We start from the raw sequence: 13,360 nt of genomic DNA on the forward strand, positions 1-13,360 counted from the left end.
GATAATAAAACAAAATACATGTTGATTTTCAAAATTAAAAAATTATTAAAAATAAACAATCTATTTAAAGAAAAGTTACAGCCTTTAAAATTGACAAACTAATAATGCAATAAATAGAAGCATGTGTGAGAGAGATGCAAGATAGAAGCCTTTTTTTTTATTAAGCATTGAGGAAGTCACAAACTAAGCAAAATGGCATGTTATTTGATCAAGTAACCTGAAAGAGTGCTTGATTCAAGCATCAGCATTTGAAAATATTCTCATCTGAACTACATTTGATCTATTTATTTAATTTTTATATTATCTCTAAATTATGATTTGCAGTACTGAACATATGCAAGAAAAACTTTTGAGAGCATATATACAATAGCCGTGTGCTTGCCGATCATCCAAAAATGGGTGGAAGATTTTTAAACTGATGTAGAAATGGAGCATGAAGCGCAGATGAAGTTACTTAAAGCATAACACTTTGGGATCTATGGGAATCATGCAGCTATACATATGAAAGCTGTAATTATAAAAAGTTCAAATATTAATTTTCTTACCATCATCGCATGTAAAATCCTGAATTGCCACATCCTGGATGGGAATCTCTTTGAGGAAGTAGGGTTTTTGGCAACGAGGGTTCCCTGTCACAATGCGTTTCTTCCTTAGCCAGTCTCCAAGCCACGCGAGATGGCAGTTGCAGTTGAAGGGATTGGCCAAGAGGTTTCTGAGAACCACAGGAAAGTTTACTTTGGATGACACCATTTTTTCATCCTAAGTATTCTATTTTCAAAAAGCTAAGCTTAAATACTGTTCTTCAAACAATACTATGTACAAACCATAGGTGAAAGCTACAATTTAGGCTCTGTATGGTGAATCTTGATATAACTCATTTAGAAGTAATTTAAAACTGTCAAAGACCTGACTTGTTGTCAAGCCACTCTGTACTGATAATGCAGTAATTTCATACAGAGATGAAGGCTGATTACTTTACATTATTAGCTTTAACCTGACAACAGCTATTCCATTAATTTGTCATCTCAAGATTTCCATCTTCTATTTGCTCTAGAGAATAAGTTTCCTATCTGAAGTGACAGCTAAGTTGATTACATGCCAGTTATAAAAATGAATTTACTTCTAGAAGTCTCAGTACTTTTGGCATCTCCTTACTTCAGCACAAACCTATCGACAATTCCATTATTTATAAACATGTCATCCTTAATAGGCACAAATTAGTCACTTGGTGCAAAGTGTCACTTTTTATGTAAAAAGGGGATTAAGTACTTTCCTGAATGATACTACCTACAAAAAGCATTTCTTCGGTAAACTGGGTGGCAGCTTTGCTCAGCATTTTCCCCTCCCTTAAATTACGTCATATTTAAATAAAAAAGAGATGCTTTTTTTCATAGAAAATGAGACTGAAGCTTCATTATAAAACATATATGAATTAAGATCCTCAGTAGGCTGAGGAAATTTAAGATAATAATTGGACGGCACAGTGCAGAAAGACAGACAACATGGTGATGTGAACAGCTGCGATTGTGCAATGCCTACCCAAAATGTGGCTCTCTACCCGGGCTCGGATCAGTGAGGGGGGCAAGCAGGACATTCTTCCTGCCTTCTCAGGCACTTCTGGAAACCAGTCTAACACTGCATCAAAGGGCACCATGAAAACATATTCTTCATGTGTCGAAGACGGTCCAGAAAATAACCTTTCTCAAAATCCCTCTATGAACTCTTTTTTTCCCTTAACTTTACCTCACACTGTGGAATTATACAGTAAACGATTAACAGAAATGTCTCCAAAACGTTAGAGGTTTAAACTTGGGTAAGGTAAAACACAAACACGACTTACAACGTAGAGAGCGAATGCAGCGTGTCAAAGGAGCCGGGTGCCACGGTGGTGATCTGGTTGTCATACAGCGAGAGCAGGCGGACTGAGCTCAGGCCCGTGAAGCTGTCGTTTCCCACACAGCTCACGCGGTTGCTTCTCAGCATCCTGAGAAAGGAAGGATCAGCATTTCTTAGCTTAGCCCGAGCAGAGGCCAGAGCTGAAGTGGTGGCCCAAGCAAGGGCCAAGAGGTGTGACTCCAAAGGGACTGCTACCAGTGGAGGAACCACAAGTGCCGTGACCCCTGTGCTGCCTGTCACCTCACTGGAGGGACTGAGCAGTGTGCATTGAAGGGACTGGAAAACAGAAAGATGGGTGGGTAGGTTTCACAGAGGCAAGGGGTTTTTCCCCTAAGCATTTCTGTGGGTTTTTTTCTTTCAATACCGGAATCAGTAATTATGAGTGTGTTAACTGACTATAAATTAAACTGATTGAAATTCCCCAAATCAGAGACACACAGCAGCCCCCTCTTCATGTTTCCAAGCCTAATGACTCCAGAACTGCTATTTACATGGAGCAGAAGGTAGTACCAGCTGACCTCTTCCTGAGGCCCCTTTGACATGCATTTTCTTAAGATAAATTCTAGCAACCACTTCTACTTCATTCTCAAGCGTTTCAATTAAATGAAATCAGGCTACCCTGACTCCTCCTTAGCATGACTCTAATATTTAGTAAAAATTTAAGAATACTAAGCAAGAAATGCCTATTCTAAATCTCTCGTATTTCTGTAAAACATATGAGCTTCGAAGTTTGCTGTTCTCCTATCTGTCCATCAATAAATGACTATTTTTTTCCCCATGTTCTTGTCTAAGAATAGCTGCTTCTAACAATTTTAGCAGCTTTAAATGCAAAGTTAGAAATGAAAGGCCTGATTTATTAAAAATACCTAAGGTCTATGGACAGCTGAAGCTCCAGAGATCATTTAATCTTGGCTCTGCTCTGCTGATCAGGACAGGCTCTCTGAAGAAGGCCAAGAAGCTGTGGATTGTATAAACATCGTTTTTTAAGTGGAAAGAGCTAAACTGCCTTCATGGAAAGAATGAAATGAGTTCAAGCTATAGTGCTTTTATTCCTCCCTTCACTGTTGAAATGACATTAAAATTACTTAGGAGAGAATAATTTCCCACATTTCAGTATCCACCAGAATCATTTTTTCCTCTAGCAAAATTCCCAGTAATGGTTGAGCTGAATTGAATCAGACTCCATTATGTAAAATGTGTAATTCCCATGCAAAATTCTGTTACTTTGAAGCAGATGATTATCCCTATTTCCGTTTCTGCAGTTGGATGTTTACCCGCTTCATCATTTCAGAGGACTCAAAATTTCTGTAGTCAAGTAACCACAACAAAAAATTTCAGCTACATTATATCCATAATTAGTAATTAATGAATTCATATAACGTACGATAACTTTTTGTAAAATAGGAATAAAACCCAAGATATGCTTGAATAATCCAGAGCTAATCCTCCAAAATCAATTTTTTTAGGACAGATAGAACATTACTTTAAAAAGTACCTGGCAGAAAGGAAGAATAAAAACACGCAAATAATTACACTTACAGTGTTTTGAGACTTTCTAGTCCTTTAAACATTTTGTGTCGAACACTTTCCAAGCGGTTGCTAGTGAGCAATAGCTCATTCACACCAGAAGCTCCATCAAATGCTCCTTCTTCAATATCTGTAATCTTGTTATTGCTCAGGTTTCTATTACACATTAAAAGAAACAGAGAAAAATATGTTTTCTTTTTTAAATACCCCAAATTAACTGTTAAATGCTGCAGTCTGCATAGATTTCAAGATACTGAGTTATTGTGTAAAAGCAATGAATATATTGTTCAACTTTGAACCAATAAAAGCATAATTCAATGCCCTGCTAACTGAAGAAGTAAGGATTTTTAACGCAATCTTTGGAAGATGTTTTTAAATAATGGCAATTACCCAGTCCATGCTGCTGCCACACAACAACATCTCTTCATAATTTTGAATCTTGTCAGTGACTGTATTTTTTTCATGTCTCCAGTCCTTGTAGCATTATTAGATGAATTAATAACAGAATGATACTGTATGAGTACCAGCACAACTAACCACTCCGATTTCTTTATTTCATCTTGGTAAACACAAATATAAGAAAACAGTATAAACAGCAACATATGTAAATGAAATGTGTGAATGTAAACAGTACATGAAATGTTAATGATTTATGACATTAGTTAAAAAGGAGGGCTTATAAGCAAGATAGTTCATTTATCTGCAATTTGCATGCAAAGCAGATCACAATGTGGGAAAATGACCTAAGATACTGCCAAAATATTTAGTGTTTATGGTTTTTAGTTGAAATATGGAAATTACACCCCAAATGGGTAGTATCTGTACTATATATACAAAAGCATTCATACTCAACAACACACATTTTCTTAAAGATTTTTCATGTTATTCTTGCCTCCTTTTGTTTTGTTTCATGTAACTATTTACACATATTATAGAAATACATATTTACACACTAAAGAGTGTTATAATACACTAGTGATTTTTAAAAAGCTCTTAAAAATGCTCCAAGACAACGTAAAATGAACTGAAGCTAAAAACTTTTTATTTGATGGAATTAATGGTGTTGGGAAGAAAATCAAACTTTATTTGATGCAATGTCTAGAACAGCATTTTAATTGTTCAAATCAAGAACGATACTATTTGTTAGAACAAAAATTCACACACTTGCCAGAATGAACTGGTGCCATTATCTAAGACACAGAAAACAAGGAGTTGTGGCTTAATCTTGAGTGCTGACTACTCATCTCTAGCCTAGCTGTAATTTAATGTACACCTTGCCTGTGGTGAAGGATACAATCATAGGATCATAGAATCATTTAGGTTGGAAAGGACCTTTAAGATCATCTGAGTCCAGCCGTTAACCTAACACTGCCAAGTCTACCACTAAACCATGTCCCTAAGTGCCACATCTACATGTCTTAAATACCTCCAGGGATGGTGACTCCACCACTTCCCTGGGCAGCCTGTTCCAGTGCTTGACAACCCTTTCAGTGAAGAAATTTTTCCTAATGTCCAATCTAAACCTCCGCCGGTACAACTTGAGGCTGTTCCCTCTTATCCTATCACTCATTACTTGGGAGAAGAGACCAGCACCCACCTCACTACAACCCCCTTTCAGGTAGCTGTAGAGAGCGATAAGGTCTCCCCTCAGCCTCCTTTTCTCCAGGCTAAACAACCACAGATCCCTCAGCCGCTCCTCATAAGACTTGTGCTCCAGGCCCCTCACCAGCTCCGTTGCCCTTCTCTGGACACGCTCCAGCACCTCAATGTCTTTCCTGTAGTGAGGGGTCCAAAACTGAACACAGTACTCGAGGTGCGGCCTCACCAGTGCCGAGTACAGGGGAACAACCACCTCCCTGCTCCTGCTGGCCACACTATTTCTGATGCAGGCCAGGATGCCGTTGGCCTTCTTGCCCACCTGGGCACACTGCTGGCTCATATTCAGCCGGCTGTCAAGCAGCATCCCCAGGTCTTTCTCTGCCAGGCAGCTTTCCAGCCACTCTTCCCCAAGCCTGTAGCACTGCATGGGGTTGCCGTGACCGAAGTGCAGGACCCGGCACTTGGTCTTGTTGAACTTCATACAATTGGCCTCAGCCCATCGATTCAGCCTGTCCAGATCCCTCTGTAGAGCCTTTTTGCCTTCAAGCAGATCAACGCTCCCGCCCAGCTTGGTGTCATCTGCAAACTTACTGAGGGTGCACTCGATCCCCTCGTCCAGATTGTTGATAAAGATATTAAACAGAACTGGCCCCAGTACAGAGCCCTGGGGAACAACACTTGTGACAGGCTGCTGACTGGATTTAACTTCATTCACCCCCGCTCTTTGGGCTCATCCATCCATCCAGTTTTTTACCCAGCGAAGCGTACACCTGTCCAAGCCATGAGCAGCCAGTTTCTCCAGGAGAATGCTGTGGGAAACGGTGTCAAAAGCTTTATTAAAGTGTAGGTAGACATCCACCATCACTGCTTTCATTTAGTTTCACAGTGGAGCTGTTTAGCCTCCTGTAAGGTGCTGCTCAAGACTGGAATCAAGAAACTCATCATTTCTCCTCTTAGCTAGCTTATCCATGTCAAGCCCTAAGTTTCCTAATATCTTATTTGTTCCTTGTGTAACATGGATACTACTTCTCCCACTTCACAGGGATATTTTAAGGATTAATGTTGCATAGCTAATCAATGATGCAGGGCATACACATGCTTTATTACTGATGAACCATCAAATCAATTTAACATTCAGGCCCCAATTTTTCAATGTCAACTGTGCAGAAAGACCTTTGCACCTATTTGAACCTCCAGAAGAAATATGAGCTCCACAAAAATACAGAATTCACTCGTATGGGTGTCTCTATAACATCACTGCCTCACTGCTTTCCGGTCGCCCTTAACCAGTCACTGTATTACACTCTGAACTGAAGAACGCTGCAACAACTGATAACTATATTAGGACGTTACAGAGCAGTATTATTAAAAATTGTAACTTTTCATTAACATTTTCTCAATTTTGACCCTCCTCAATTATCTAGATTTCAAAGCTCTTGGGAGTTCCAGCAGACAGCTACACTGAAACTGATTAATAGTCTTCCTTTTCTTTCTTTCATCTTGAACAACTCCTTAACTAAAAAGCAGCAAACTAGCTTTAGATGACACGAAATGTTTACTAAGCTACCTTTATAGGCTGAAAATATGTAATTACTGACAGTATATTCCCTTTCCCCCATTTTTCTTAAATATGAAGAGCTGATATATGTGTGTGCATGTGTAAGTATGCCATATCAAGTATTTTATTTATTTCAAAGGCACTCTGTAGTTGCAAAGAGTGCTAACCTGAGATCCTTGAGGAATGAAAAAGCTTCCTTGAGGAATGAAGAAAACCTCCTTGAGGAATGAAGAAAACCGGGTATGTACTGTATAGCACCAGAACACTGCTCTGCCAGACATTCCTACATTCTCTTAGCCCAATCCGAAGTGGCAAGGTATACTCAAGTGGATAGGTCAAAAGCAAAGTTGATTTTTGGTTGTGTTTTTTTTTTTTTTTAAATCTTTGTCTACTAACTAAAAAAATCAGTAATAAGTATTTAACTAATTGTGATCATGACAGCTGCCAGCAAGGATCTGGATAAGGCTAACAACAGTTTAAGTAATACTATTGCTCCCCTTGAGATTTTGGTCACCAGTAATGTAGACTGATCTTTTACAAATGGTAGTAACTTGGTGGCTACAAAGCAGTGCATCATTTTAATTAATCTGATGTATTTTTATTTGCATTTTTCTTCACTTACTATTTATGTTTGGATTTAATCCTGAAAAGATTGAGCACAGAGTCACTAAGTCTAACTAAATGATCTACCCTCAAATACGTCTTTTAAATAAGTGAAAGAAAGCTTTTCATAATTTATTTTTAGTAACAACTCTAACTGGTAAGTTTATAAACTCCTCTTAGAACATGAACTGTGAACATGGACTTACATGGATGAGCTATCAAACCATTTTTTTTTTCAGTCATTTAATTTTGATATTCCTCTTGTCTAATGACAGTTTAATGAAGCACAGAATCAAAGGCATGTCTTGAATGTGCTGAAAGAGGCAAAATTGCCTGGTTAGGGAGTAGTACAGGAAGTTACAAAACATTACTGGAACCTTTTTTGAGCAGCTTATACTGTGAGCTCCCTGCTGTGGCTGCATAACAGTCCAGCTGGCTGGACATTGCAGTGAAGGTGCTGGAGCTAGACACCATGAGAAGTTCCTGGCAGTGCCTAGTCCCATAGAGAAGAGCTGCCAAATCTAACCTACATCAGTTACTAATTTAAACCCATTCTTGATTAAAATATTCTGAATCTTTTATAGATAAGAACTAAGAAAGGTGGAGAAACACAGCAAGGAGCTAACGTGCTATCTGAATAGACAAGGTCACTGAAGTTGCACTTACATTTTACGCAGTTGAGGAAGTTTCTTAAAGATTCCAGTAGCTTCCAGGACTGAAAATTCATTGTTATTTAGTCGCCTACAAGAAATGACATCAATTTCAGAAAAACATATTCGGGCATTGTTACAGAATATTCCACACTAAGTGAAACTTTCAGAGTGGTTTAACTGAATAGCTGGTGTTTAACTGGTAGCTGAAGAACAATTCCATATATATTGACATTTGTAATTCTGATAATTCCTGTGAATGAACATTCTCATTAGTTAAACTTAGACATACATAAGACATACAGAATCAAAACCAGATCACAAAACATCATACAACTAAAACTGCAGAGAAATATAAGAAGTAGTTTTTGATTTTTCTATTAAGGGAAGAAAAACAAAAATGTAACTAAGGAAGGATTCCATGGCAACTTATAAATAAAAATCTTAAAGAATTATGTATAAACCACTGAAGATTAGTTTACTGTTCTTTAAAGAATATCAGGTGGGGTCTGCCAGACATCTGGAGGTGCTCACAGAACACTATTTACAGAATGAACTAATTACTTTATGCTCAATGCTTCTTTTGGATAGGGACTGAAACACACTGCATAGGTCTTCCCAAGACATTAAAAACACTTCTCTGACCAAGGTTTATCTTCAGACCACTACACCTAACACACGTATATTGCGTAAGGAAGCACTAAATGCTGCTTTCTAACACTACAAGAAGGTATACCATAAGCAACAAATACTAGTTGGATACTGATCTTTCCTGCTCAGGTATCAAGGCTGTTCCAGCATAGTATACCTTTAGCAGCTGCTAGGTTAGGGGACCATCTATATTGCAAAAAATATCTGCACTGACCCAGTATTCCCTATTTCCTCTCTTGAAAAGAAAACGGAAATTATGAGTCTTAGATTCTTTATATGTTTTAATGGAGTCATCTTATTAAGAAAGGGAGTCTGTCCAGCTTTTATTTAGAGATCTTAAATAGGAAGGAAAAGAGATGACTGACAACATCACTGTGAAATGAAATTCAGCATAATTCTAAACCCAGAATGCTCTTCAGAATTGCCTTATTGCAAGACAAGATTAAAAAAAACCCTAGAAAATAAAAGCAAGCTGCTCGTTCATCCTTCCTTCCTGCTGATTCTCAATGATAGCCAGAAGGGAAATGAAGGTTGTAAATCTGAAGGTATGGCTGTACAAGGTTTCAGCATGGAACCAAACTGAGAGAAGACAGGAAGAGTTTTTTGGATATACACAGAACATTTGTACACCGCAATGAAGTACAAGGAACATGAATTTCAAAAATTACCACCTCTGAAATCAGCTGAATGACTTAATGTGATTTTTAGTGGGACCATATCAAACAAATTTTTGCACAGTGTCAATATACAGTTACTTCATTACTGTAAACAGCCTTTTTTCCCCTGTCCATCAACAACAGAAGCACCAAGCATTCTATAAATCCTGACATTTTCAAATAATTTTCTAGTGCTATATCATCTAGTAGAATGACTTGTTTGTGAAAACTTTTGATTCTAATAATACTTCCTTGCTGTGCTCTACCGCGAACATTTCTACCCCCATTGAAAAAGGCAAACAATTTGATCCTTCCCTCATTGCAACAACCTTTTACATATTAAAAATAATTTACTTTGTCTCTCCCTCAAGTTTCTTTCACACAAATGCATCCAAACTTTTCATTTTTTCCTCAGAAGTCTTCTTTTCTAGATGATTCTTGTTCTCCTTGAAATTTTTTCCAAGTGATCCATATCCATCTTGAAAAGTGAAGTCCTTGACACAGTATTCCAGCTGATATTTTACTATTGTTATGTACAGTAAAACAATTATTTCATATAACTTACATACTATACTCCTATACATACATGCCAAAATGAAATTTTTAGCAGTGCCCAATGGCACTCCTTCATCTTTAATATGTATGATAACACCACCAGAGCCTTTTATCTTCAACTACTTGCTGGTTATTCCTCAATCTTGTATTTGTGGTGCTACCACAAATTAGTCCTACCTAATGTCATATGTAGAATTTGAATTTTAAGAATTTTCCATGTGTTTTGAAGATTTTCAGTGTCTGAGAAGTTTCTCCATACTTCTCTGTGATGCAAAAGGAGCATGGGTTGAATCACTGTACTATGTTTGGTTAAAAATGTAGCACAAGTCATATCTTCTCTCCAACTTTGTGTATACGGTGATATCACAAATCATACATCATCACTGAGGGTATATCCACAAATAAAGGGACATCAAGAGTTACAAATTATGGGTTTGTGGTCAGAAGAATGACCACATGGATCACATGGCATTTCTATGGCTGGAGATTGCTGACTTTAGATTTTGAATTGTTAAATACTTGTGCAAGAAGTTGTCATTCTACTATCATGGTAAGTGATACCACACACAGAGGAATCGAAATTATTACAGATAACTGGAAAATTAACAGATGTGGTGATATCTTCCTTCTGGATCTTAATATCATTATTTTTTGAGCCCAGTGCTCTTTATTGGTAAAGACAATCAGTCAATCACTGTATCATTGTATTGGGTCTGGCTGAGATGGAGTTAATTCTCCCCATAGCAGCCCTCGTAGCACTGTGCTCTGCATCAGTAGCTAGAAAGGTGTTGATAACACACCAGTGTTTTGGCTACTGCTGAGCAGTGTTGGCATAGCATCAAGGCTGTCTCCCCAACATTTTTGCCCCCCAATGGCAGGCTGGGGCAGGGCAAGATCTCGCGAGGGGACATAACCAGCACAGCTGACCTAAACTAACCAAACAGATATTCCATACCATATGACGTCAGCTCAGATATAAAAGCTAAGTAAAGGGAGACGGAAGGGGGGCATTTTTGTCTTCCGGAGCAACCACTACACGTACTGAAGCCCTGCTTCCCAGGAAGTGGCTAGACATCGCCTGCTGATGGGAAGTAGAGAATAATATAATTTGTTTTTCTCTTGCTTTCGCGCGCAACCTTGGCTTTCACTTTATTAAACTGTCCTTATCTTGACCCACGAGCCTTTTGTTATATTTTCTCCCCCCTGTCCAGCTGAGAAGGGGGAGTGATAGAGCGGCTTTGGTGGGCACCTGGCATCCAGTCAGGGTCAACCCACTACAATCATGAAAATTATCGTAAAAAGACTTGTATCTGGTTTATTCAAAGAAAAGTACTGAAATGTCATTCTCCAAACAAAAAAGTAAACAAAGAAGCATTTGATGATGTCTAAATATTCTGTTTCTCTGCTTTATTTGATGCTTTTTCCTGTTTTATTAACACAATGGGTAAAATATTTGCATGTTTTGGTACAATAGCTGAACCTTTCTGGAAGGCTATGTACTGCAGTGATATTCATGCTTTCAAAAACTATCTTGTTAGGATCTGGTATTATATCAGCTATTGTAAAATCATCACATAAAATGAACATACAAGACTGAAATCATTTTTATTTAGTGTTCCTCCTGGGGACTCTGGTTTGAGTGATTTATCAAATGCTTCCTGAATTTTCCTATATATTAGAATGCTACCTGAAAAATAGTTTATTTCTGGAGTGCATTTACAGGCTTGTACTTTATGTCAAATACTTCAGTGGCAGATTAGACAGATCTTTTGCTGGTTTTCTGGAAGACCATGAGCAAGCGACAAAATAGAAACATTTAGAACATCACTTGGCTCATTTATAATTTTTTTCACCTTTTACAATTAAGTATCTGTCTTGAACTGTATTATTATTTTCAGATTTTTTAAAAACAACTACTCTGAAGAAATAGGTTTTTTGATGTGATGTTATTACTGCGCAATCTACGAAATCAACGCTCTTTTCCTCACTTTTGATCTTTGTTTCCAAGCTGAGTCTCAGCTCCAAACAACACGCTGCAGAAAATAATCTATCCTTCCTCATCACTATTATAGAAGCATCAGTGTCATTTGACGCTAACAAGTATCCTTATCTCAAATTTGGTGGGTAAAAGAAAAGAAAGGCTAACTAGCTACTCTTCTCATGTATGCCAGTAAATGTTGTGAACTGGAAATTACAGAGTGGCCCTAGAACTAGACTGCGAAGTCCCAAGAGGAACAACAAAGGCAGTGCATCAAAGACCAGGAATAACAGGAGGAATCTAGAGAAAGAGCTGTAACTTTTGCATCAGTGAGGCAAATACCAGAAGAGCATATTTAGCTACAGCAATTGGATTTTTAGAGGAAGTAAAAAAAATGCAGAAATAATTCCTTTATCCCCTCTAGAATACTTGCAATGCTGTTGAAATTTTTATTACATCAAAAGACTTGAAGAACAATCTGTACAGCTTATCAAGAAGAAGGCTGAATAGCAACTTTGCTACAGTTTAAGACCATCTTACTTGGATAAATTACTGGATAGAAAAGGGTTCTTTAATGGCAAAAGATATAAAAGAAGCCATGATGGAAACTGAAGAGAAGCAGATTCCATCTGGAAGTAAAAGTTCCCATTTTAAAAGATTTTAACAGAAGTGAAGGGAGATAATCGATTAACTTCTGTAATACTCTCAGAGAAATGGTAGATTTTTAATCCACTGATATCTTCAAACAAGACTGGATGTTTTCTGAAAGAATTGCTGTAACGAAACATGAATTATGTTTTTGTCAAACACAATTTTTTTGTTGACTGAAATTTGAGAGTTTAGGATACACAGCAGATGAGCCTTGATGATTTAATTGTTTCTTCTGAATTTAATATGTATGAATCATAATTATAGAAAGAAAATACTTGACAGTTCATCTTCCACATGTAAATAAATGAATATGAAAAACAACAATTAAAATACTAAATTATTATTTCTTCAGAGAAAAGAGAATTAAACATGAATCCTGCTAAGAATCAAGACAATACATGCTTGTCACTTCAACAACTCCATTTCTCATCTCTTGGTTCAGTAGCTATGATTTTTACAACCATTACCTTATGATCTCCTCCTACATTTTAACCCGTTACCCATTCTATCAGTTTTTATTCTTCAAGTCAAGTAATTTTATCTCAAGGTATTATAGCATAACATAAAATGCATTTCTCCACTGGAATCTATCTCCCTTTACCCAAGACTGTGTATCAATTTTTTCTTCTCTGGCATTACTTTATTAGCAATACATCAACAGTGCGAACGTGGCCAAAAGCTGAGCTTTGCTTTTCCCACATATGCCACTTTTTCAGTTGAATTTGCCATCATTCTGGGCACAACTAGAATTACCACTCAGATTTGTAATTAAAACATCAGTAAGTTCAACTCCTTCTCCCAGCTCAGAGACAGACAAAAATCTCCATCTCTATTTACACAATATTTCAGTTTCAAATTCCTTTTCCTGTGCAGATATTCAAAATTCTTAACCATGGTCTCATTATTTAATACCTTCACTGCTGTACTGTTGCTTTGATGCCAGCTGTGGACTGATTATCTTTTAAGAGATGTGCCATACTGTTGCTCATCTCACCCCTGTGGGTCACAACTTGATCACAGTACTTCTGTCTCCACA

At 37.5% G+C, this 13,360-nt stretch overlaps 1 protein-coding gene across 17 annotated transcripts in view; it reads right to left on the bottom strand.

Annotated features, from left to right (window-relative positions):
• The window catches only part of SLIT2 (slit guidance ligand 2), a 274,697-nt gene that overhangs the window by 54,757 nt on the left and 206,580 nt on the right, over window positions 1-13,360 (bottom strand). For all 17 annotated transcript variants that reach the window (XM_052780382.1, XM_052780381.1, XM_052780383.1 and 14 more), the window contains 4 exons: window positions 7,850-7,924; window positions 3,436-3,579; window positions 1,841-1,984; window positions 546-712 (listed from right to left, as the gene is read on the bottom strand). In XM_052780382.1, coding sequence (XP_052636342.1) covers window positions 546-712; window positions 1,841-1,984; window positions 3,436-3,579; window positions 7,850-7,924 — 530 coding nt within the window. The remainder of the gene's footprint in view (window positions 1-545; window positions 713-1,840; window positions 1,985-3,435; window positions 3,580-7,849; window positions 7,925-13,360) is intronic.

This window comes from Harpia harpyja, chromosome 2, assembly GCF_026419915.1.
Source record: "Harpia harpyja isolate bHarHar1 chromosome 2, bHarHar1 primary haplotype, whole genome shotgun sequence".
Classification (NCBI taxonomy): Eukaryota; Metazoa; Chordata; class Aves; order Accipitriformes; family Accipitridae; genus Harpia; species Harpia harpyja.